Below are 27316 nucleotides of genomic sequence, written 5' to 3'. Positions count from 1 at the left end.
TATACCTATTTACAGTCACATTATTCAATAATTTCAGATCCTTATGATAAGATGCGGGTGCTAGGAATACAGGAGGTAATAGGAATGATACATAGCATACCCCAGACCACCCAGCCGGCAGACGGTAATAACCTTTATTTCCACACACAAAGTACGTATTATGGGAGGCTAAAAAGGTACTATTGTTCAAACCATCAATGTTCAGAACAGTAATACAATCACTAACACCAACAGGAATAAAACCCACACTCTGGACACACAGATCCGCTTGAGCTTGCGCTACTTGAATCACAAATTTGTCCTTTCCCACAGTGTCTCTTGTGTTCGTGAAGATGTAGGGAATGGATTCATTGTCTGGTCGGTACTCTTCCCACTCCCAAATTGTCCCATTCGCTTGTGGATACCCATTTTTATCTTGATGGCATTCTTTATTGAGTCTGAAGAGCAATCGTCCCACTGTCGGTTTCCGAGTGGCAAAAAGCAAAGTATACCATGCTCTACAAGAGCCATTATGAGAGAAAGGAAGTGGTATAAATGGCGTTCCTCCTTTCTTCTGATGAGCTGGCATCATCCCACATATCCAACAGTTCGTAGCGTTCGTAGCAACGTGGGTATGATGCAGCATCTGGATGAAAGTGTTGTTCAAGTAAGACTGTCGATGCTTCAACTCTTGATACGGTAATGTATAAAAGTAGTGCTCCTCAGGCACCGGGGTTGTCAACACAAGAATTTTCCGAGCGGGAGTTACATCCTCCACGAACCATGTGGTTATCCCAACAATGGCTACTGTCAACATGAACCCTAATGCACAAAGGATTTTCTTTTTCTCCATGTCAAAGTAAAAAACCCAATATCTTCCTGAAACTAAAAGTCTGTCAGAACTCTTCCCCTTGGGCAGCGGTCGATTTCTTCACCAGCGGGCCAAGACGGGTGTCGCTACACTAATGCAGGGCTGATCCCCCCCCTTGCCTCATCGGCTCTCCGTTTCACTAACCCAAGGGCCGTTCTGACAGTATGTCCCGGTACTGGAGAACTCACTTCCTTGGTCGAAGATGATATCGCCTTCCTCCAGGAATCGCGTGGTCCGGAAAGAGCTCCTCAGTGGCGTTTGGCTCCGCAGCACGGCCTGTCTCTGCAGCCAAGATTTCTCGTTGATCGGTCAGCACGGCAGGTTCCACCAATCCGGGCGGCACCTTCCTACAGTGCAGGGAATGGATCCAATTCTTTCTGTTGGAGACTCGCACAGCCGTCCTCGTTGCGAGGAGGACCTGCTCAGGACCCACCCATCTCGGTTCCAAGCTGTTTGTTCTGTCAAAGATTTTCACCATCACGTGGTCACCAGGTCGGAGACCATGTCCTTCACCGGTGGACCGATCAGGGAGCGCCTCTCGGACCTGTTGATGAATAGAAACCAAGTTATCCGTTAACTGTGCCAGATAATCGTTCATCATTACACACGGTACATCATACACAGCTTTAGGTTTTGGGGGACCCCAAATATTCATTGGCCGTCCAAAGACAATCTCATACGGTGTAAGGCCAGTTCGAGAGTGTGGTACCGATCTTATTGACAATAGCGCCAGCGGTAGAGCATCTGGCCAAGTCAAAGACGTCGAAGCTTGAATTTTAGCGATCTTAAGCTTCAGTGTACCATTATACTTCTCGACTAGTCCCGCAGACTGAGGGTGGAATACCGTGTGAAACTTCTGGGTGATGCCCAGGCCCTTCAAGACATACTTTATAACATCCGCTACAAAGTGAGGCCCATTATCACTCCACAGAAGTCTACAAACGCCATATCGAGGGAAGAACTCTTTCAGCAGCAACTTCGCAGTAGTCATTGCAGTATTGTCTTTCGTAGGGTAGGCCTCAACCCATTTACTAAAGGCACACACCACTACTAGGACATACTTCAAATTGTTACAACGCTCAAGCTGGATGTAATCCATCTGCAAAACCTCAAAGGGTGCAGTGGGTGTCACGAATCCTCCTGCTGGAGTTCGAGTACCCTTTCCTGGGTTATACCTCAAGCAGATCATACAAGTCTGCACCACCCTCTTTGCCGTGCTAGCAATCTCTGGATGCTCCCAGACTTGGGTAAGCAATTTTACAATTGCGGAAGCTCCAACATGTGCTAGCCCATGTGCCATCTGAACCATAGGTTGTACAAAAGCTGTGGGTAATTTCCATCGATCCATCTGCTTATTTCTCCAGCAACCCTCATCATCCAATTCTCCCTCACTGGACCATTGCTCCCGTTCTTTGTCAGAGGCGGTCCTCTGTATCTCTCGCACTTCTTCCTTCGCATCATGCCATCTTTCTACTTGTGACTTCACTACATACATGGCAGTAGTACCGGGCTGCATCGCAGTCTCCCGTGCTACTCGATCTGCTAACGCATTCCCTTCTCCAACTTTGTCAACTACTTTCCTATGGGCGCTACACTTAACGATGGCAATTTTCTTTGGGTATGTCAATGCAGTTAAAAGATTGTGAACTAATTCTCCATGCATTATCTGTACTCCATGTGACGTTAAAAACCCTCTCTCCTTCCAGAGTAGGCCGAAGTCATGCGCTACTCCGAAGGCATAGCGGCTATCTGTATAAACATTCACACATAATCCTGTACTGAGCTCACATGCTCGTGTTAATGCTATCAGTTCCGCTGCTTGAGCTGATTTCTGTGGTATGCGTGCAGTCTCCACTATCGTTTGCAACGTGGTAATTGCATACGCTGCTGAAGTTGTACCATCTGGTAGCTTCAGACATGATCCGTCCACCCACAGTTCTCCATCTACATCTGGAAAGGGCGTATCCTGGAGATCAATACGACCCTTTGTTTGTTCCTCAGTCACGAGAATACAATCATGTACTCTCCGCGCCTCAGGCTGGGTTTCGGGGTATGGCAACAATGTTGCCGGGTTTAACGTTACGCACCTTTTCAACGTAATATGAGGAGCCAAAAGTGTCAATTCATATCCCGTTAAACGGGCACTGGTCAAATGCTGCGTCTTTGTTTGATTAAGCAGGGCATCGACAGCATGGGGGACTAATACCAACAACTTATGAGATAACACAATTCCCTCACTTTGGCGTATTGACACAGCTGTCGCCGCAACCGAGCGAAAACACCCTGGTAATGCTCGGGCGACAGGATCAAGTACAGCCGAAAAATATGCACAAGGGCGCTGCTTATCGCCGTGCATCTGCACTAAAACTGACAATGCACATCCATCTTTCTCATGCACATACAACGAAAAGGGTTTTGCATAATCAGGGGTCCCTAACACTGGTGCTGAACAAAGGGCCTGTCGTAGTTGCCGAAAAGCAGTATCACACTCATCTGACCAAGGGATTGGGATAGGCGTGTCCTTTGTCAAGAGGGCTAACAATGGCTTAGCTATGTGTGAAAACCCCAATATCCACTGTCTACAAAAAGAAACAAGGCCCAAAAATGCACGCACATCCTTCTGTGTGGACGGTCTCGGTGTGTCCAAAATTACTTGGATACGATCCGGTGTGAGTGCACGTCCCTCCTTAGACAAAAGGTGACCCAAATAAGTCACCTTTGGTCTACAGAATTGCAATTTCTTCCTAGATACCTTATGATTGTGGGATGCTAAAAAGGAAAGTAAGGATAACGTACTTTTTTCACACAACTCCAGGGTGTCAGCCGCCAGCAAGATATCATCGACATATTGAATGAGGGCGACCCCCTCGAGCAGAACAAAGGAATCCAATTGTCTTTTCAAAGCCTGACTGTAAATGCTAGGGCTTTCTGTGTAGCCCTGGGGGATCCTACAAAAACGATAAGATCTATTATTTAATGTAAACCCAAAAAGATATCGGCTATCAGGGTGAATGGGAATGGAAAAGAAGGCATTCTTCAAATCGATCACTGAGAACATAGTCGCCGTAGGTGGTACCAAAGTAAGCAACGTCGTGATATCGGAAACCACTGGGTACTGAGGTATCACGATCTTGTTTACTTCTCTCAAATCAATTATAAACCGATAAACTCTGGCGTCCGTATCCTTTTTAAGTATGGGAAGGATCATACTGTTACAAATGTTGTAGGGGACTTCCTCCACTACCCCTACCGCCATCAAATCCTGCACTATCTGTATGAGAGCCTCCTCGCCCTCTTGGGAAATACGGTACTGTGGGAGGCGTGGTAACACCGCCCCCTCCTGGACACTAATGTGGACCGGTGGAATCACCATTTGTCCCACATCAGTATCCGACGTTGCCCACAAAGCACGAGGGAGGGTAGCTAACAGCGCATCCTCTGACATCGCACACATCCGTTCAGACCGGGGGTAATTGTCATTTAATATTACCCGCACACCAGCAGGGGAGCAGCGGATCGTAGCCCTAAAATGTTTTAACATATCAATGCCCATAATGTTGTCCGGTGTGTACGGGGCAAGCAGAAACGGACAGGGTGCAGAAAAAGAATCAACCTTAAACATGAGGGGCTGCGAAAGAGGGCTTCGGGAGAGTGTACCGTCAAACCCTACCGATGTGACCATTAAGCCGGATGGGGGAGCCCCCGGAACCAATTGCTTAGACAGCGCACTACGTGTCGCTCCTGTATCCACTAGGAACTGATCAGTAGAGCCCAAAACCTCAGCCGATACATAAGGACCCTTCTGATCGACCGGCACCTCAACTGATTCTAACCCCCATCCAACGCATTCCTATGCATGCTGAGAGTCATGGTACCCCGATCGGTCAATCCCCGACACTTGATACTGATGCTGGCGATCGAAAACATTTGATCTATCTCGGTGCTGCCCAGCAGAGTCAAAACGAGCCTGTTCGTTAGAATTCCCTCTAAAGTTCGAGAAACCCCCTCTACCTCGCGGGCCACCCTGGGTATGCCCCTGACGCGATGCATGCAACACCGGGCAGTCCCTAACCCAATGACCCGATTGCTTACAATACGCACATTGGTTCCTATTCAAATCAGATCGGCCCGAGGGAGGACCATAAGATCCTCCCCTACCTCTATTACTACCCCGTCGGGGCGGGCCATAGACTTGTGCCAACATCACCTTTGTTTTTAAATCTTTCGATTTCTTTTCCTCCTGGCCCTTTGCTTCTTGCTCCTGACGCTCATAATACTGGGCGATAGTCAGGAGGGCCGTCGGTGTTGCGGAAGACCAAGAACTTTCGCTCGCTTTTAAACGGGCCGCAACTGCCGGCAGCAGATTAGCCACATATTTATCCGCAAAGAGGTGGCGACCCGTATCATCAGTAAGCGACTGGCCACTAAAATCATGAAACGTCTCCTCAAAACGCGTAAAGAAGTCCGCAACCGACTCGTCAACTTTCTGTTTACATGAAGCTAACATATTCCAATCAATCTTTTTAGGGGGGATAATTGTCTTCAACTTAGTCAGAATAGCAGTAGGGAGGTCTAAGATACTCTGGGGTGGTTTCTGCGCGGGCTTCCGCTCCCTATCCTCATCCTCAAGGTCAGACCACCGAGCCTTAAAGGCAACTATATCATCCACCTTTCGGACAGATCGCCACATATCCGGTGGTAGAATAAGGCCAAAGAACAGGTCTATATCCGCTAAGGTCATAACGCAAGAATTCAAGGCCCCCTCGACTTCTTCGTAGAAGGCCGCTGGATTCTTGCGGGGATCAGGCAACGCATTCTTTAATGCCATGACGTCAGCCCTGTGCCAGGGAGTATAAACCCAATTATACACAAAATATCCCTTAGCATCGGCGGAGGTAATATCCGAGCTAGTCCCCGCTCCTTTAGGGGGAACATACAAAGGCGCCGCCTCGCGCATTGGCTTAGCATGCACTGGATCGCTCTTATCTGATTGAGAGGTGGATGAATGGCCGCCTCCAGTACGCGAATCCGACCGCTTTTCCTCCTCAAGATGTTGGCGCGCTTTCTCTTTAAGGTCTGCTGCCTCATCTCGCAACGCAAACAGTCGTCGAACCGCCTCAGGCGCCTTAGAGGGAGAGAAAACACCATTACGCAATGCTTTAGAATCTGATACCACATCAGCAGGTTCAAAGACACTGGAATATTTCCGAAAGGCAGTAATCACTTCATCAGAAAAGTGTCCCAAGAAATACAACCTTTCCCTATCCTGCCACGACTCCCAAGAAGCCAACAGTTCATCAAGGGATAACTTGCCCTTACATGCACGATAGGAAAACTGTCGAAGCTCACCCATTCGCTCGGCCGATAACATGGACCGCGTGTCTACCTTACTCAAACCCGATCCAGAATCTTGTGGCCTCGGGGCAGACGCGCCGACATAAGGAGGCGGAGAACGATCTAATAAATAAAAATCATCGTCATGATTATTAAGGACAGGATAGAGTGGCTGACGAACAGCATATTGACCCGAGACTTGTAACCTATGTTCTTTCTCTTGCTTCTCCGTCTGTTCTCTTTCCTCCCGACGCCTCGCTTCCTGTGCTCGCACATGATCATTCTTCCGTTGTTCTTTATCAAACAGCGCTTTCTCACGCTTCTCTCGCTCACGCACTTCCTTCACCCACAACCGCACACACTCAAACATATCCTGCCGAGCACGCCGTTTACACATACACTGTTCCACATACTCAATCTTACGTATATCAAACGATCCATACAAAGGCCATCGCAACTCAGGATCTTTTTTAGTATATTTCCTCCATACTGTGCTGTACATTATGGAAGAAAGACCATGCTTCACATACATATCCCTATTAGGAGTCCCCTCTGGGGGAGCCGGAGCAGATTCCTCGAGGTTCAACCGGTTTCCAAAGCAGCAACACCACTTACGGAGTGCGCTAAAAGCAGGCATGCTCAGAAATAATGCAAAATATGCAATATTATAAAGAAAATGGCACTTAATCGTTGCGCCGTTCAAGGTTACACAGCTCCGGAGAAATCTCTCCACATTACCTGCCTATATGTGTTGCAACGCATATATTTTCACAAAGACAAATACAAAATATGACTAGTCATCACAAATCAAACTCAAATAGCCAGACCAGGCTTCAAAAACTCTGAGCAAGTACCGTACAACGGTTCTTACCAATCAAGAGACCTGATTCCAACTGCCAAGCTCCAAAATCGCCCAAACGGCTTTCACGGCAGGACTGACAGAAGAGGTCTCAGTCGAGGACCGGCGCCACCCAGACGGTCAGCTCGGAAGGGAAGGAAGAAAAAACCTCGGGATGCCAGGGCTAAGACGCCGCTGGCAGTGATCACGTCCCTGGCCAAATTCCTCACCTTCGTCGCGACCAGTCCTTCGAGCATCCGAGTCGCCGATGAGCCCCACGTGACGGGCGCCAATTGATGAATACAGGCCCCAGCTAGGCCCACAGGACACAAGGGTTCGCTCTCCTGTAATGGAATCTATAAGGAAGTTGGCACGGAAACTGCAAAGTACAAAGACAGCATTTATTAACCCTTAAGGGTGGTCCTACAATCCACACAACACTCTTCAGTATTGCATAGAGTAGCACAAAGAACTTACGTACATGGTCCCCTTTTATACACAATAGGGGGGCTCATAAGTGGGTGGATACAACATGAGGCCGAAGAACATTACCATTTATGGTCATTTTCGATACTGAATCAATATGCGGGCGGAGCTAACACACTCCTTGAGCCCGCGAAAACATGGTCAAGCAAGGCTAACTGATAACAGATGTGGTCAGTTCTGGGCATGCGCCAGATGGACAAAGGAGCTATTTATAGACTGTTACTAGGCAGATTACAAGAGCAACCAACACAGAGGTTGGACTCTTCTCGTGGGGAACACGTGGAAGCATGACAATACAAAATGGAGTCCGAACTTCGGTCAACATAACAGAGAAAACATGATCTAAGTAAGGGAATTAATGTCTTTAGTAAATGCTTAATCACATCGTTGTTTCAATTTACAACAAGGACAAGGTACACACCTTAGTACATGTCCTACCTTTCACATACACTGCACCCTGACCAGGGGGTACCTTGGGCCTACCATAGGGGTGTCTGATGTGCATAATAAGGGAAGGGTAAGGCCGGGCAAGTGGATGGACTTGTCAGGACAACAAGGCAGTTTAACAAACTGCACACAGGCACTGCAGTGGCAGGCCTGAGATCTTTTTTCAGGGCTACGTATGTGAGTGACACAATTAGTGCTGCAGACCCACTAGTAGCATTTGTATTGCCAGCCTTGGCACACATAGTGCACTTTACTAGGGACTTTACTATTAACACAAACATGCCAATTATGGACAACCAATTACCATTACACTTTACACAGGGAGCACTTGCACTTTGACACTCATTAGCAGTGGCAAAGTGCTCAAAGCATCTAAGCCAGTAAAACGAAATCCATCACAGCATCAAAAATAGAGGTGGTAGACGCAAAAAGTCAGAGGTAATCACGCCAAGAAATGCCACGTCTAACACTAATCTTGCAGGGATGTTGGACATAAATAGTATCTTTTGTCCCCAGTTTTTTGTTTTTTCATGGGACCCTTGGCAGTCTGTATTCAGGATACTGTGGAGATAGTAGCACCTATCGTAGCAATGTCAAAATTAAAATTATTTGCGGGCGACATTATTCTGTATCTCAGGCCAGAATAGCAGGACATCCAAAACATGTTGGGTGAGTTTGAGCAGTTCCAAATGATTAGAGGATATAAAATCAATCAGAATAAAACAGAACTGCTTCTATTTAATACCTCTGTAAGTAAGTTCCCCTCTGCTCTTCAGCAGCAATCACATTCTCTTAATTCGATTAGTTATTTAGGGATAGACGTAACTAATCGCTTTTCCGAGCTTTACCAATTCAAATATGTGGTGATGATGAAGAAGATTAAGGACTTATTGAACAGATGTAACATTCTTCCTCTTCGACTTGTAGGGAGGGTAGCCCTTATTAAAATGTCCATTTTACCCTTGTTGATATTTTTCTTTTCTAATGTCCCTATAAAAATCAGTAAGGCTTACTTTTTTCTGAAGTTTTGTTTGGAACAACAAGGCCTTGAGGGTCTCAGTACTTCAACTCGGTATATATCAGGGCGGGCTGGCATTACCTCATATGTGCTTCTATTATGAAGCCTCTCTTCTGGATATATCAGTATGATCCATAGACACTGAGGAGTTTTTAAACTGTTTAATCTTCGAAAAAATGGTTCAGGAGGTGGGTTCCCAGTGCCTTGTATCTATTAAGATGGCCAAACTTCGAAAGAAAACAAGATACGAATTGTGCAGTAAATCAGTGCGTGACTGCAAGCATTTTATCAAAAAGTATATCAGCAGGTTATGAGTATTTGCAGCTAAATGAATATAAATATCAAGGTCTAAAAATATCATGCAGTCTTTTAAGTTTCAAAGCATTGGGACTCTTTGTGGCGAGGGGAAAATCTATTACTTGGCAAGATCTCCATGCAAGGTGTGGCGATCAATGCGGATATTTTTTTCTAGGGTTCCATCTGATTATTCAGGTATTGAAAAAATGCTGCTCTGAGTCCAGCTCAATCTCTCACCCAGCAGTACCTGCTTTGTTTAGGTCAGAACTGAGGGGGATCGGTAACTGGCATTGATTATTACGGGACCAAGGAGAGTGCCACCAGGTAAAGCGTTTTTTAATTAGCCTGTCTACACAATGCACTTTCTCAGAGGCAGAGGGGCAGTCGATCTCGCTACTAGGCCATAAGAGAACATTTTAAGAGAATGTCCTTTTTATCCAGCTAGATGGCTTGCTATACTCCAAGGGCCCTTCGCAGAATGTATCCAGCCTTGGAGGATCATTGCTTTCGCTGCCAGCAACAGGGGATGGGCGACTGGTTAGATATTTTTTTTACCTGCCAAAGGGTTTCACAGTTGTGGGAAAAGGTGTTTTCTGCTCTTCGTATTGGTTTGCAGACTAGAATTGATCCGGAGGCCGGTTTTTATATATTAAGTCAGAGGCAGAACATCTCAATAGGTAAAGGGGGTCAGGCATTTATCTTGATAGCCTCTTTAATAGCTTGTACCTTGATTCTCCAGAATTGGAAGACATATCAAGAGTGGCATAACAAACTGACTTGACCAAAAAAGCTTGAAGAGGCATATGCGAAAAGGGTCGGGCATTAAATTATTTGCTGCTCCGTGGCAGTTTATGGAGGTAATAGAAAATGCTGAAATAGCAGGCTAGACATCAAAGGCACAATTGCACTTTTAGTGATGGATACTGCTGCATATGTACTGTATTATATTTTGTCTATTATCTTGATGGCAGCTATATTATGTAATTTATCAAAAGCACGGTTGCACTTTCACAGGTCGTTGTTCCTCAATATGTACTGTATAATATATTTCTCATTAATCCTGCTGACCGCTATATCATTAACATCAAAGGCTATTTACGGGCTGTCTGTAATATTATCTGTATCTTAAGCACAATTGCACTTTTTGTAGTCTGCTGATGTACATTATCATAGTAAATAAGTAAGTTTTGTACCTTTGGGAATTGTCCCATTTTTTCCTCTATTTAGTAGCTACAAACCTTCGTTCGGAAATGTATTTAAGGGTGAGGGACTATTTAGGTAGAAATCTGAGCTTGGCACAAAGGCACTTTATGTGTAAGATTTTGCTGATTTAAATGCTTGGCCATGTCCAAAATATTGGAAAACATTTAAAGAATTTTAAAAAAAAGGTTGGTCATGGCCATCATCTTTGATTTGGGTTAGGACCATTCCTATCCCACATTCAGAGGCATCTGTCTGCACTATGGACTGCTTGGCATAATCTGGAGCTTTTAGAATGGGCGCTGAGCACATTGCTTCCTTCAGGGTGTCAAAAGCCTTTTGACCGCCCTCTGTCCAGTTTACTTTCTTTGGCATCTTCTTAGATGTCAGTTCTGTGAGGTGGGTCACAAATGACTTATATCCACTAACAACCCTTCTGCAATACCCAGTCAAGCCAGGGAATACCCTGACTTGAGTATGGGATTGAAGCTACCCAGTACAGAATTGTCTGGATCTTGGGTTGTATGGGTTGAACTTGGCCTCCACCTACAAGGTGGCCCAAGTATACAACTGTGCGGTGCCCTATCTGGCACTTACTTGCCTTAATATTGAGGCCTGCACTTCTCAGAGCCTCAAGGACCTTGCCAAGGTAGATCAGGTGATCTTGCCAGGAGGATCCAAGACAGCAATATCATCAAGATAAGCTGCACTGAAGGTCTCCAATTCAGCAAGAACATTTTTCACCAACCATTGGAAGGTGGCGGCATTCTTTAGTCCAAAGGGCATAACAATAAACTGATAATGCCTAAAAGGGAGTTGAGAATGCTGATTTCTCTTTTGCTCCAAGGGTCAGACCTATCTGCCAGTACTCTGATGTCAGATCAAAAGTACTGAGATATTTGGCTGACTCTACCTGTTAATTAATTCATTAGCCCTAGCAATTTAGTGTTCCTCAATCTTGGTCACAACATTAAGGCCCCTATAGTCCACACAAAACCTCAACTCTTACTTTCCACCCTGGGTGTGAGGTTTGGGGACTAAGACAGCAGAACTCTCAGAGGGTTCAATGACTCACAATTCCAGCATTTTTCTTACTTAAGCTTTGATGCTCGCTTTGATATGATCGGAGTGCCTGTAAATTTAGTTTTTAACAGATAGGTTGCCCCCAGTGTCCACAGTGGACACCAGTTGATCTGACTAGGTGTTAAAGAGAAGAGCTCAGCGTACTGATGTAGGACTTGCCTGCAATCGGTCTGCTGTCGGGCAGTGAGGGTGTCTGACATGACCACTCCTTCCACTGACTCATCTTCAGGGTTGTTTGAGAGAAGGTCAGAGAGAGGTTCACTATCTGCCCTCTGATCCTCATCCTTGACCATCTGGATGGTCAATTGAGCCCTTTCGTGATACGGTTTAAGGCAGTTAACATGGATGACCCTCTTGAGGTTCCTGCAACTGCCAAGGTCCACCAAATAGGTAACCTCCCCTTTTCTCTCTATGCTAGGGTAGGGCCCACTCCTGCAGAGCACTAGGAGCCACAGGCTTCTAGCCCCCCACCTTCTGCCCTGTTTGGAACACCACCATGGTAGCCTTTTGGCCATACCAGAGCTTCTGGAGATCTTTTTTGGCCTCAAGGTTTTTACGTGCTTTTTTCATGTACCGGTCGTTCTGGAGCGAAGGTCAAGCACATAATCCACAGTGTCCTGTTTAGGCTCTTTGAGAGGCCTCTCCCAATCTTCCTTTACAAGACACAATGGTCCCCTCACAGAATGACCAAACAGAAGTTCAAAGGGGGAAACTCTACTCCCTTCTGTGGCACTTCCCTGTCGGTGAAAAGCAGGCATGACAGTAAGGCATCCCATCTCCTTCTGAGTTTTTCAGGGAGTTCACCAATCTTTATAACCCACAGGTTGCAGTGGAGGGCCTCCCACTGTCCACGAGAAGGGGTAAGAGAGGTGAGGGTGTGGATACCTCCTCCCGACTTTAACTATACTCACAATAATGTATCCAAACCCCAATGTGAGTTCACCAATCATACCTTTCATGATCTTGTTGAATCTTTCAACAAGGCCATTTGTTTGTGGGTGATATGCGGTAGTGAACTTGTAAGTCACTCTACATTCAGCCCACATGTGTTTCAGGTAACCAGACATGAGGTTTGTACCTCTGTCTGACGCCACCTTCTTTGGAAAACCCACTCTGGTAAAGATACCTATAGGTCCCTAGCTACTGAAGTAGCAGTAGTGGTCCTTAGGGGAATTTCTTCAGGATATCTGGTAGTATTATCCACTGCTACCAGTATGAATCTGTTTCCTGATGCTGTTTGATGATCAAGGGGACAGACAATGTTAATCCCTACCATTTCAAATGAAACCCCAAACACTGGAAGTGGAAATAAGGGGGACTTTGGGTGGCCACGTCTTAACACTTGCTTGACAGATTGCACAAGAGTTACAAAACTTATTCATCTTCTGGGACACCAGTAGAAGTGGTTCACCAACGTACTCCAAGTTTAGTCTGGCCTAGATGCCCAGCTAGGGGATGTCTTGGGACAATGTGGGGAGAAACTCTCTAAACAGTTGAGGCACTACCACTCTCTTAGTGGCAGCAGGATTGGGGTCTCTAGCCTCAGTGTAAAGGAGTCCCTCCAGCCAATAGGTCCCATGGGAGGCACTTACATCACCCTTTTCCTGATCAGCAGCTTGCTGTCTCAGACTTTCAAGAATGGGGCAGCTCCTCTGCCCCTGGCACAGATCTTCCTTATAGTGTCTCCCTGGGCCCAATAGCTCTGCTGTGTAAGGCCCAAGCTCCTGAGGCTCATTTCCTCTGGGGCTTATAGGTCTTCTCCCTGAGGAGGGAGGCATGAGCTGGTGTCTGTTTAGAAGCTGTTTTCACCAAAACTCATAAAAAATCTCACCATCAATGGAAAGAGAAAGGGACGGATGTATATGTACTAGTAATAACAGAAATTCCCTTCTCTAGAGAAGACCTTAATTATTGATTACCCAATCGGTAGAAATGAAGCTTTGTATATAATCCACAAAAGCATAAAAACCATGTTAAACATTACAGAACAATTATAATTGATGGTCAAAACATATGATTAAGCCTACTTTATTTCACTGAGACTAGGATAGAACAGTCCTTTGCCAAAAAAACGAATGTCTATACAGCTATAATGTTATTTTATGGAACTTTTATTACTTATGTTCTTCTTTTTATTCTCATCATAAAAACAATTAAAAAGCTTAAAAGTACATGAGCATTTGCAATTACTACACAGATTACAATTTGTCAATTCAAAGCATACATCAAATATCACAACATTTTGATGTATGGGTGCAGAGATTGCGGTCTTCCAGGCGAGGGGCTGTCCATTAAAGCATAGGAAAATATGATCCAGATGAGCAGAATACAGGGGCATAGATCTTCCCCCTCTTCCCTCCCAAACCCCCTGATGCATGTATTTTCCCATCCACCCCAAGCCACAGCACGACACATTCAATATCATACATTAAATGAAACAATACCTTCAAATTATTATTGAATTTTTACGGGTAATGGAACGTTCCGCGCAATGTTCTTAAAGTTTTTATGGTTATATCTGTAATTGACATTGATCTTGTATGCGAACTTTGGTACTCTTGATTTATCCGATGTGGTAATGTATATATGCAGGGCGGTGGTACCATGTAAACTTAATTAAAAAAAATTGAAAAGAAAATATATCAAAACATTTTAGTAACACATAGTACAAATTTATAAAGTACTTATAATATTTATATTTAAAAAAAGAGGGATGAAAACCAATAAAACAAGTGTTGACTCGGTGAAACATTCAAAATATTATCACCTTCTTCAGGACAGTTTTGATAGATTCAATATTAATCACTATAAAACAAACAAAAACGATCTTTTAACATTATATTCGCTGTGCCTTATTCATAACAGGACTTTCTATCCAAAAAAAGACTTTCCATCTTTATTTAAAAGAAAACATACAATAGCAAATAGGTTCTGTTCTACCAATTATCAATTATAAGACTATTTGATCCCCAAATTAACTTACAGGGAAAACAAAACTAGTTTTTGACTCGATTCTCCAAAAGAAGGAACTTACCTTTCTATTAGAAGAGGCAAATGGCTGTGTCTTTTCTGGTGTAAACGAAATAACATTTTTCCTTTAAATACCTTCACACGGCTACTATTTCCTAATAGCATAATGTGCAATCTGTAAATAAGGTAATTAATTAACATTGACGCTTTTAGTAGAGAAAAGTTATCTACTATCTATAGAACTAAAATGCCATATCACTTACTGTGTGAATTATTTACACTGTCTTAATAAGGAGCAGTAATTATGCAAAATAATAATTATTAGAGCGTGCTAGCACGGCCCTGAAACTCTATTTATTATATTATTATGACCATATGTCATTGGTTATTAGTTTATGGGCTCACCTTTTATATATGGTAAGATCAAATTTCGTTTTGGCTCCTTACTTTCCCAACGTACTCAAGAAAAAAAAAGCTGTATTCTCAATTCAGTTTGTTTAGCTTTTCCTTGTGTACTGTTTTTTTAGATCTGTGAAACAACCACAAAACAACTTCATAAAACCTTCTCTTAAAGCGATGTTCTATATATTCTCTGTTCTTACACAGAAAGCAAAACCAAAGGAAATGATGTGTGGAGTGTTGAACATTGCAAGCACTCACCCCCAGTCAACTGATCTGGGTTTAATCCATCACCGTTCTTTAGCCCACTCTGCCACCCCAGTTCAGACATGGCCATATGCAAATCAGTCTGACCCTGTGCCTCATGGGAACAGTCCAGCCCGAACTGCCAAGCCATGTCTTCCCTGGACCAGAAATAAGCTTCCTAGGACCGGTTTCTGGCTTTTCAGCCGTCTTCAGCCAAGCTTGCTTGAATCCAGTGGCAAAGTGAGCAAGAGACTCACGTCTGAGCATACCCTGCCAACTTATGGCGAACAAAGCAAAACCAAAGGAAATGATGGACGGAGTGTTGAACATTGCAAGCACTCACCCCCAGTCAACTGATCTGGGTTTAATCCATCACCGTTCTGACATGGCCATATGCAAATCAGTCTGACCCTGTGCCTCATGGGAACAGTCCAGCCCGAACTGCGTGAGTCCCTTGCTCACTTTGTCACTGGGTTTAAGCAAGCCTGGCTGAAGACGGCTGAAATGCCAGAAACCGGTCCTAGTAAGCTTGTTTCCGGTCCAGGGAAGACATGGCTTGGCAGTTCGGGCTGGACTGTTCCCATGAGGCACAGGGTCAGACTGATTTGCATATGGCCATGTCTGAACTGGGGTGGCAGAGTTGGCTAAAGAACGGTGATGGATTAAACCCAGATCAGTTGACTGGGGGTGAGTGCTTGCAATGTTCAACACTCCGTCCATCATTTCCTTTGGTTTTTGCTTTGTTCGCCATAAGTTGGCAGGGTATGCTCAGACGTGAGTCCCTTGCTCACTTTGCCACTGGGTTCAAGCAAGCCTGGCTGAAGATGGCTGAAATGCCAGAAACCGGTCCTAGGAAGCTTGTTTCCGGTCCAGGGAAGACATGGCTTGGCAGTTCGTGCTGGACTGTTCCCATGAGGCACAGGGTCAGACTGATTCGCATATGGCCATGTCTAAACTGGGGTGGCAGAGTGGGCTAAAGAACGGTGATGGATTAAACCCAGATCAGTTGACTGGGGGTGAGTGCTTGCAATGTTCAACACTCTGTCCATCATTTCCTTTGGTTTTTGCTTACACAGAAAGCACCTGAGATGGACATCCGATACCCATTCCCAAATGTTGCCTTAAGACAAGGAAGACATTGATCGATATCCACCTCCCCTCTTGACAAATAACCACAGATGGGCCCTGCCCTATTTTTAGCTCTCTTTCTGTTAAATATACAGCCCAGTTTACTCCATAGTGGGGGCCTGCGTCGAGTAGTCTACCAACTCAAATTCTTACCGTCTCAGATCAATTTCTTTGAAATCAAGTGTCGATCTGCCCAAACATCAACGGGCTAGTCGACACCCTTTAATTGAGGCGCATTGTTGTGATGTAACTGCTCACATCAATAAACCTTACGCCGAAAATTCGGCAACAATGTACAGAAATGACAGCGGCCATCTTATATACTGAGGATCATATCGCCCAATCTCTCAGTTATAGATAATATTTTTTCAGAAAAGACACATTTTCAATAGACTATAGGGATCGTATATTAGTTCACCCTAAGAAGTGGGATTATAGCATCTGAACCACTTATTTCAGAGTGTAACTAGACTTACATCTTCGATAAATTTACGCTCGTCGTCACGTGAGTTCATTGATAATTCTGCTGTTCGCCCCACTATTGTTGGAATCAATCATTCTCATCTTGGAGTCATTCTGGGTTCAAGTTAGATGGGTCCAGTCCTTGTCCTCAGCAGTGCAGAGATCAGCAGGTCAGCTCAGCAAAGGAGAGACGCAGTTCCTCAAAACACTCAGTCAAGGCAAAGTGGCAATCCGTACAGCACAACAGTCTTTATTCCAGCAGAGTTCTTCCCAGGTCCAGTAGTGTACTGATTTGGTAGAGTCAGAGCTATACCCAAATGTGCCTTTGAAGTGGGGGGAGACTTCAAAACAAATCCTCAAAGTGCACAGGCTCCCTTCCCTCCCAGCCCTGTCTGCCAGGCTATCTGTGGGGGGTAATCAGTCCTTTGTGCATATTCAGTGGTAAGTGTGAGCTCCCTCTTCCTGCCCAGGAAGGCTATCAGAATACAGATGGATGCAGATGAGTCCATTGGAGACAGGCTGCAGACACAGAGAGCTAAGTTAGGATCAGACAAATGTCCACTGTGCCCAACCCTTTTCAACATTTATGTGGCCCCCTTAGCCACAGTGATAAGATTGTGTGGCTTTGGGGGTCATCTTGTATGCAGATGACACCCAGCTTGTTATCACCATGGATCCAAATCATGAATCTACAAAACTAAGATTCAAGGAATGTATGACTGAGATCGCCGCACTGATGTCTGCTAAACAACTTCAAATGAACACCGGGAAGACAGAAATACTGCTTTTTGGGAAAGCTCAAGCCTTTTGTTCAAACGACTGGTGGCCGAGGGATCGGGGAATCACTCCCACTCCAAAAAAAGTAGTAAAGAACGTAGGGTTTTAATTGATGGAAATCTGTCCATGAAAGAGCACGTGAACACTATTTCCAAAACCTGTTTTGGTCAGACCCTGAATTATTGGTAGAACAGGGAGGCCGTTTGCTCGTTTTTCGAAAACCTAATACATAATACTGTGCTCAATAATAGTGCACTATGCGACCTGCAACATATGCCCTTGGATAAAAGGCAATGAGAAAAATGCCCAATGGTGACAGTTGAAGGAGTTTACATACATGGGGGCAGATTTATGAGCCCCTTGTGCCTCATTTACGCCGCCGTTGCGTCCCTTTTGTGACGCAGCGGCGGCGCAAATCCTGCGCCATGCTGTGGGGTATTTACAACGTGACGCATCCGGCAGATGCGTCACGTTGTAAAGCCCTGCGCCACATGTAGGCGCTCTGGAGCAGGGGGGTGCGTTCCGGCGCAGGAACGCCTCCTAAAAGTGGCTGAGTGAAATCTACTAGATTTCACTCAGTCACTTTTAAGGCCATGCAGCGTCAAAACCCTGCGCCTGCTTGAAGCAGGCGTAAGGATTGACGCAGCATGTAAGGGATAGGGCACCCCTGAGCCTTGCTGGAGCTGCGTCGCGCTTGCGACACAACTCCAGCAATGCGCCACCTTTCCGACAGGAAATGCGTCACGCATCTGCCCATCCGAGTGCCACGGTGCGCCGCATTGTAAATGCGGCGCATCAATGGTAGCGCACGGGTGGGCAGATGCGTCGCAACTCTTCTGGGGCATCTCTGCTGATTAGCAGAGATGCGCCAGACGTCATAAATCTGCCCCTACGTTATTAGAGTCTAACTGAAATCAGCGCCCTTATTTGTAAAGGCTTTTAAATTGGACTGCCGGTGGTTCTACCATACTTTATGAAGATTGGCCTAAAAATTAAAGACCAACAGAGGGATTGCAGGCGCAAGATAGCTTGGTGACTGCCCTAAAAAATTGGGAATTTGTCACAACGGAATTAGATGTACTTGCTTTGAAAAATACTTTGTCCTGAAGAAGGTGAAGAAATAATTACTCACCGAAATGCCGCATCGACATTTCTTCGTAAAAAGTCTTCCTGTAATACATTTTTATTGTATTTGCGCTACTGTTTCTCTGCGAGAAATTGTTTTTAACTTTTTGAAAACCTGAAGTGTTATTTTGTTTCCTTAAATCTGTTTTGATAATAATTTTTTTTTTAAATAATTTGACCAGTATAAAATTGTTGTGTTGGTTTTAAATTTACAGCAGACAAATTAGCATTCTGCATATTGTACTATAAAGTGGTGGTTGTATGAAGAATATATTGCACATGATCCATTCATAGGTCGAAACTAAGATACAGAAGTTTTCTTCCTCAGAAGATTTCTGGAATAGGACATTTTGTGATTTTGTTTACATTTGCTACCCCGTCCCTTTTTTGTAGAATCAGGGTTTCTCCCTTTATTGTTTAAATTAACTACCTTTTACTCACACATCACCCTGCCCTTTGGGCTACCTAGGGCCTACCTTAGGTGTGAGCTATGTGGAATAAAAGGAGGATTTAAAGCTTGTCAAGAGGTTTTAAATACCACGTCAGAGTGTCAGTAATCTCCATACACAGGCCTTGCAATGACAGACCTGAGACAGGTTTGAAAGGTACTTGTGTGGGTGGTACAGTCAGTGCTGCAGGCCTACGAGTAGCATTTAGATGACAGGTCTTGCGTATTTGGTATACCACTTTACTAGGGACTTACAGGTAAACTAAATATGCCAATTGGGCATACACCAATGTCACCATCTTTTAAGGCAGAAGCACATGCACTTTACCACTGGTTAGCAGTGGTAAAGTGCTCAGAGTCGAAAGGCCAGCATAAAGATACAGCATAACGTGGAGGTAAGCAGGCAAAAAGTTGGGGGAAGACCACCATAAGGATGACAGGTCTAACACTGAGCATTTGCATATGAAAAAACGTATAACTACTGCTCCTTTTCTAGAAACCGCTGTGAATCCACTAGCCACAATGTAAACATGAGGTCAAGAACTGCCCTTCTAACCTGACCAATGCATATAGGTGTATTATATAAGTAGAACAGAAGACGCTTCAATGACGACATTAAAATCCTTGTTTATTAAACAATCTATGTCCCATTGTGGAAACTTAACCAGGAGATCATCTATCGCTAAGATATCAACATCACCAGGGTCTTCCAAATGCGTAAGCCCCATTACCCCCTTTCACTATTGAATTGTATCTGTTGTCCAGCACAGTACTACACCCAGAATCAGTAGTCCCTTTGGAAAAGCGCATGATCTCCTTTAGGGTGCCCCACGGGAATTTTTTATGACCACAGTTGGGCACATACAAGGTGACTAGTGACATAGCCCATTCATTATATTTACCGTTGACCACCTCCAGCCTACTTTCTCTATATTTGTGGAAATTAACTACTATAAAATCAAAGTCCCGAACTATTAAATAAGAAACTCCACATACTTTTTTACATGATGAGAAGACTATTTTATGTGGGTAATGTTGCAATCTCCAGCCATTCTAACCTAGGGTGTAATCAAAAATTGTGTGAGATAATTGAAAAGACTCGGAGATTCATGCTCAACGTGATTAATGGACCAAAATAATTGAATTCGAATCACAACTAGTTCTATACCTTCCAGAATCCTCCAATGGAGCTAAAACATCCCTTGTCCACTTTGTCAGTTATCGTTAATGGAAGCATTGTGTTGTGATAAAAATATATTTTGTAGTTCAGTGAGCTATTTGCTGTGCTGCTGAAAGACCATTAAGTCTGATTGTGTATACCTTAAGCCCTTTGAGGAATTACAAATGGACTTCCTCGCTCTCATAACTATTGTTGCTGTAGGACAAGATTTTCTTAATTCTGTAAAATAATTGCTCATGAAATGCAGTAAAAATATACATTCCATTCTCCTCTTAGTGTATGACCTACCAAGAGTGATTTGTTCTTGCCCCAAGAGAAAGGTGGACCCACCAGACCATACAAACCCATTCAAACCGTAGCTTTTTGCATAAATAACAGTGGTTTGCACACATGTAGACCCCTCCTTTAAATGTGCTCGATGTATTATAGACCTATATTAAAGTATGTAGCTCAGTTCAAATCTCAATCTTCTCCTCTACCAGGTAATGCAAATTCATATTGAACCACTGCTCCAAATATTGTACTTTCGGGGACTCTGTAACATGCTTTCTGTCACAGTGCATCATTGCCCACCCATTGCTCCCTATTCATACATTGCCTCAACATAACAATATGCTCTCATTGTGGAATTCCTGTGTAAGGCAGTTGTAACTGCATAGTTTATGGTTGTTTTAAGTATTAGTGAATCAATTAACATTGCTATGCCCTTCTGAAGATTACAAGTGACAGCACCACAGCTTAACCAGAGCCACTGTGCTAATTGCTGACTTCGAAAACCTGTGCCCAAACTTCCCAAGTCTTTTTAAACCTGACATTGCCAGAGACTTCCTTGCCTTGACTATTCCAGTTTACCTGCAATCCTGAGACAATCCTGAATCTCTCTATATGCTCTTGCATAGCAGGAAAAGAAATGTTAGATCCTTCGTATAAAGCAACACATTGTGGCAATACCAAGAAATTCCATGGCCGTGTCCTCTCACTTTAGTTTAGGGGCCTGTATCTGCAGTTTATTTTCTAAAAAAGTGAAGCTAGCGAGTATCCTTCCTTTTGCACTGACCAATCACCCATCCCTTACATTGGACCTTATGTTCAGACTCTTTTCAGCATTCTCTCATATGGCTTTGACCTTGATCCTTGAAAACAGATTTTGAAATGTGGCTTAGACTCCGCTGATACTACTGTCTTAGCTGTGGTTTCAGCTGTTACCTTGGAAAGGCATGTCTAGGTGCGCTCTACTGGCTTTTCTGCAGATGTCCGTGCTGCACTAGTGGATATGCTTTTTGATTGTGGGAGGCTCATCGGAGTGAGAGCAAACTTATATTTGGAGTGCTTCAAGAACTGTAATTCTATGGCTTGTTTGCAGAGGCAGGCCTACCCAGATAAATAATTACACCATTAGTACCATCACTGCTTTTCTGGGGGAACGCCTTCTAGGAATCTACAACTCTCATAGCCTGTTCAAATGCTTAAGAAATTCTTTCCACTTATTTTGCAAGACAGGTTGATCTAAGTGACGTCTGCAACAGCAGTTGCTACTTCTCTCTCCTCCCTTCCTCCACTGTTCTGCTAACTGAAAGCCATTTTGATTTGCTCTACTTCCATTATCAGCTTGTGATCATGAATTGCTGGTTGGTCCTATTGGTCCACAAGAGTTGCTCCCTCCTGTTCTCACCCCAGCATGAGGAGTGTCTGCTGTCTGTCAAGAAATGCACCCCAACCTACATCTTGATCTCGAAAGCAGAAGTCTAGATTAGATTTTGCAGAAGTGGTACCTGTGTAGGACAGGAGCACAGGATTTCATTTACTGTACTTCTTGGTCTCTGCGAAGGATCAGTCCATGTTGTACTTGATGCTCTTGAACTTCTTTAGCAGGACAAATTCAAACTGCTGTCGAATTGCTGTTCTTGAGTGAGGTTTTCCTGGCTTTGTTTGAGCAGGTTTGGGTGGTGTTCCTAGACCTCATGACACCAATTTTCTTCTACACACATGCAAGGCACAGAGAGATTCATTAGGTTAGAGGGTTCACTCATTTCCTCACTCCTGAATCCTACATGAACAAGAGTAGGGACCCTCCTCGGTAGGATTAAACACCCATAAAGAGGGGAGGACGTTCCTGTTTTTGTTTCAAAAGGACTCTCACCCACATATTTTTATGTGGCATACTTCTTCATTGAGTCCTCAACCGGTGAGATGATGTGTCACCGGTGGACTCAACCCAGCTCTTGGGGGAAGCACTTTGTCCCGACACTTTGCTGCAAATTAAAGAAATGTCCCGGTTTTTGCCTAGAACCCAGGTTAAACAGATAAATGTCCCGGTTTTTAAATAGTGTCTCCTCGGTGCGCCTACTTTACTGTTCACAGGTGCTGAGACAGGTCTCTATTGGGCTCTCCATTTTTGCCCTCACAGAATAAAAAAGCTTACTGCTGCAGCAGTTCCACCCTTCACTGCTTTTAAAGAGACCCGTTATAGTTCTTTCACAGTCTGTCTCTTCATTCCAGAACTCAGGCATTTTCTATGTTGTGTACAGCGAAGCTAAAGTTGTTGCTTAATTCTCTTATGCAGCTAACAACCGTTGACAAAGCCAATAGTCCAGACTTGTTCTAGGTGTGATGTTACTCGTTATATTGTTGACAAAGTCAATAGTCCAGGCTTGTTCTAGGTGTGATGTTACTCGTTATATTGTTGACAAAGCCAATAGTCCAGGCTTTTTCTAGGTGTGATGTTACTTGTTATATAATATTTTTCTGGATACAATGACAGAAGCAGCACAATTTTCGTGCGGGACTCTATGCCAAGTACATATTTTTTTTAGCTTATGTGTTTTAAGCCACGTCCTTAATTACATTGGCCACGCCCCTTGAGAGACACCCCCCCTGCCCCCCCCCCCCCCCCTGTTTTTTCATCCCACTTAAAGCCATGGGTACTTCTGTCAGTCCTATGTCTATGACACCTGTCCCGGTTTTTTGTTTTGAGAATCTGGTCACCCTAGCAATAGGTCAACATGTTCCAGCTGTATTCATAGCCAAAAATGGTCTTCTAGCTTTCATGAGGACCTACCTAGTGGGGCCAGTCCTCTGAAAAATGTGTGATGCACGGGCCTGTAATCTTAATAAAATTACTGGGAAGTGCCCGGCGACATACGAGTAACCAGAGTTCAGTAACATGACTAAGTTGTAAAATCTACAGGAAATAATTTTTATTGGAAGAAAAAGTAAGTTACCTTTGGAAACAAAGCCTCTGGTGGATTCCACATCCTTTCGCAGATTCCTCACGGCCATCAGTTCTCCCCTCCTGAGATAGTGCTCTTCATTTTAAAGTCCCAATGAAACCAATTGATATTGTTTTCTTTTATTGTTTGCTGCACTTAATCTCTTTCAGTTCCTTTCTGTATGCCTTCGTTAGGCAATGTTGTATATAAATCTAATCACAAGAATACTCCACTGAATGTGTGGAGGAGGGAACAAGAGGCGTGGGGTTCTAGGAGCTAGCAGCCTCCAGTACTAAATGTTTACCACAAAAGAGCTGCTCCTAGTGTGAAAACCCAAACGAGTTACAAGAACGTCGTAAGTGTGGGCATCTCACAAAAAGTTACAGACTGGTCTCACACACCACCTGGTGTCATGCTTCATCATTGACCAGTCCTCGCCCTCCAAAACCTTCGTTTGATGGAGGGCGGGCATACACTTGACGACAAGGATGCACGACTAAGTGGGGGCCCGTGTATATGTGAGTGAGGTTAAAAATCATTATAGTAGTCGGCGGCGTTTTTAATGTGAAATGAAAACTATATGATATTAAAATGAGAAAGTGACGATAATTGGGGTGGTTAGTGTCCCCTACCGTCTAGTGAATGGTCGACATGTTTCTGCCTAAGCGGCCCGATTGGGTCCATGGCATTCATCAGGACCTAGAAATGAGAAAAGGGGCTCATTCGGGAGGACCGGGAGCGGACGTATAGGATTCGGGACGCATCCATCACATGTCATAAGGAGACAAAAACTGTGGATTCCCTCCGCCCCTTCCCCCATGGGACAAGTTGTCCATTTAACTAGGGCTTCACCTTTGGAAGCAGCTATTAAGCAGTGAAGTGTGACCAACGCCATACTCACACAGTGGTAACATCTTACCAATATTTTGTAAGAACGGAGCCCCTTTTCTCATTTCTAGGTCCTGATGAATGCCATGGACCCAATCGGGCCGCATAGGCAGAAACATGTCGACCATTCACTAGATGGTAGGGGACACTAACCACCCCAATTATCGTCACTTTCTCATTTTAATATCATATAGTTTTCATTTCACATTAAAAACGCCGCTGACTACTATAATGATTTTTAACCTCACTCACATATACACGGGCCCCCACTTAGTCACTTAGAAGTGCATCCTTGTCGTCAAGTGTATGCCTGCCCTCCATCAAACGAAGGTTTTGGAGGGCGAGGACTGGTCAATGATGAAGCATGACACCAGGTGGTGTGTGAGACCAGTCCGTAACTTTTTGTGAGATGCCCACACTTACGACGTTCTTGTAACTCGTTTGGGTTATCACACTAGGAGCAGCTCTTTTGTGGTAAACAATGTTGTATATAAGTCATCACTTGTTGGAGGGTGGATTGCCACCACACTTGGCAGCGCTTAGAAACAAACTATTGCTAGATAAAACCACTGCTTTGTGAATGAGGGAAGGAGGTCTGTATGAATGTATGTAGCTGAATTAGCCGCTTTTGTCTATATTGTATATTAAATGTGTTTCAACTGCTTTAGTATTCCACCTCTAATGTTTTAGCCAACACTGCTAATGACTGAAGTGCCAACAACAACCATGTATACCTGGAATAAAATATGAATTAAAAATAGGGCGCTCGCTGCGTTGTGTTGAATTTCTTGATAATTTCAGTCATTCCTTAATGGTCAAGTGACATTACTATGTACTCTGTTTTCAACCAACAGATGCAGAATCGCAAAACATGTGTGAGTGGAATCCTGAAACCCCGGAACATCATGCTTTATTAGGAAATGCCAAAAGCGATGGCCCTGCACATTCAGAGGAAAGTGAAATCAGTAGGACCCTGAATAGATTTGAAATGAGCCAGATAATTCACACACAGAACAAAGCCCACATAACGTTTGAACAAGTTGTCAAAATGAATGACAGTCCACAGCCTGGAACACACAGAGACCAGTTGCGGCATATAGGCACTGAAAATAAAATGAAAGTCGCCCTAAGAAGAAACCAGCAGACACCCAAAGGATTGGTACCATATACTTGCACGGAATGTGGAAAAGTTTTCAGAAAACACTCAAGTCTTATCTGTCATCTCAGAGTTCACTTAGGAGAGAAACCTTATGAATGCATGGAATGTGGAAAAGGTTTCAATGATAATTCAAATTTTAAAAGACATCTAAGAATACACTCGGGGAAAAAGCCATACACGTGCAACACATGTGGTAAAGATTTTACCCAGGCAAATCATCTTAATGTCCACGAGAGATTACACACAGGTGAAAAACCCCATTCATGCTCCATATGCGGAAAACTCTTTGCTCATGATTCTAGTCTTTCCAAACATCAGTTGACTCACACGGGAAGGAAACCTTTTCAATGTTCTGTGTGCTGCAAGAGTTTCCGTCAAAGGGGCCATCTTAATATTCATTTGAGAGCGCACACAGGAGAAAGGCCTTTTCAGTGTACTAAATGTGAGAAAACCTTTATTGTCAAGAAACATCTTATTAAACACCAAACAACGCATTTAGACATGAGCCCACCTTTCCCAGTTTAAAACTATGTTCATCACCACACTTCCTTTTGTATGTTGAAGAGCAGGGGTGTACATTGTAGGATAAACACTAACTATGAGGTTTATTTTTATTGACCTGAAATGCATGCAGATCTAATTTTGTGGATGCAAAATGGAAATATAAACTTCGGCACTCTAATTTAATTATTGCATTGATTGATATAGTTATTTAGCACAGATCTGTTCAAAGTACCAGCATAGATTTAATATGAATATTTCACAAATAATCTTAAATCATAAAATTCAAATTTAAAACACAATAACAATGTGATTGGAGATAGACAGCTTGGTGTGGCAATCTTCCTTTTGAGCGTTGAACCCGCAGCCGAAGATTGCTACACCAAGCTGGCTATCTCCAATCACATTGTTATTGTGTTTTTAATATTAATTTTATGATTTAAGATTCTTTGTGAAATATTCGTATTAAATCCATGCAGCAAGAACGAAATTGATGTCCTGCTGGTACTTTGAACTAATCGGTGCTAAATAACTATATGAATCAATGCAATAATTAAATTAGAGTGCCGAGTTTTATATTTCAATTTTGCATTTTCACTGGGTCCTATTGGGCTCCAGTTGTTTGGCACCTTAGGTAATGGGGTGCAGTCACTTTAACCTTGAGCGGCACCAATACTTGGATGTATACATTTAATGCACAAAGAGAATATATGTGCTACCAATCAAACCACCACTGCCATTTGTAAATATTGCTAATTTTGTAGATATTCTGAAATACTGGATTCCGTCCACCTGGAACTATGTTGTACACCCGTAGTATAAAGCTAACACAACCATGTTGATCCTTTAGAAAAATACCATTCCATCTCTGTTGTCGTCATTTGTAAAACCTTTTGATATTGTAAATAGCGAGAACAATAAGTAAAATAGTTATGACAGGTGTGAAGACCCCAAGGCGTTGGCCTGCAAAACGGAGAAGTGGATGAAACTAATGTTCTGCTACTTTAATTTCTAACCATTCTCATAAAACGTTTGAAGATTATATAATGAAGCAAGACATACTGTTGTCTTAATATTGTTGTAAACATATAACTTCCCTATATGATGCTAATCCTGAGAGTAGAGTCATTTGAGTTGAACTCAGAAGTTAAAGCAGCTACAGTCATACATGAAATAATGAGGAAAACATCTATGAAAAGTGTTATAATTAGTCTTAAAAAAGTCTCCCAATAGTGCACTGTGCAATACGTTTGTAAGACATTGGTTTATTA

General features: G+C 43.7%; 1 protein-coding gene across 1 annotated transcript in view; it reads left to right on the top strand.

Moving 5' to 3' along the window:
* Positions 1–26242, top strand: part of LOC146821044 (zinc finger protein 777-like) — a 305507-nt gene extending 279265 nt beyond the window's left edge. Inside the window, exon 5 of the mRNA XM_085611977.1 lies at positions 25240–26242. Within this exon, the coding sequence (XP_085468103.1) occupies positions 25240–26069 (830 nt within the window). The 3' untranslated portion in view covers positions 26070–26242. The remainder of the gene's footprint in view (positions 1–25239) is intronic.
* Positions 26243–27316: the final 1074 nt, after the last annotated feature.

The sequence above is a fragment of the Triturus cristatus genome, chromosome 6, assembly GCF_964204655.1.
Source record: "Triturus cristatus chromosome 6, aTriCri1.1, whole genome shotgun sequence".
NCBI lineage: Eukaryota > Metazoa > Chordata > Amphibia > Caudata > Salamandridae > Triturus > Triturus cristatus.
The sequence above is the reverse complement of the archived record's forward strand: the minus strand, read 5'-3'. Positions and strand labels throughout refer to the sequence as shown.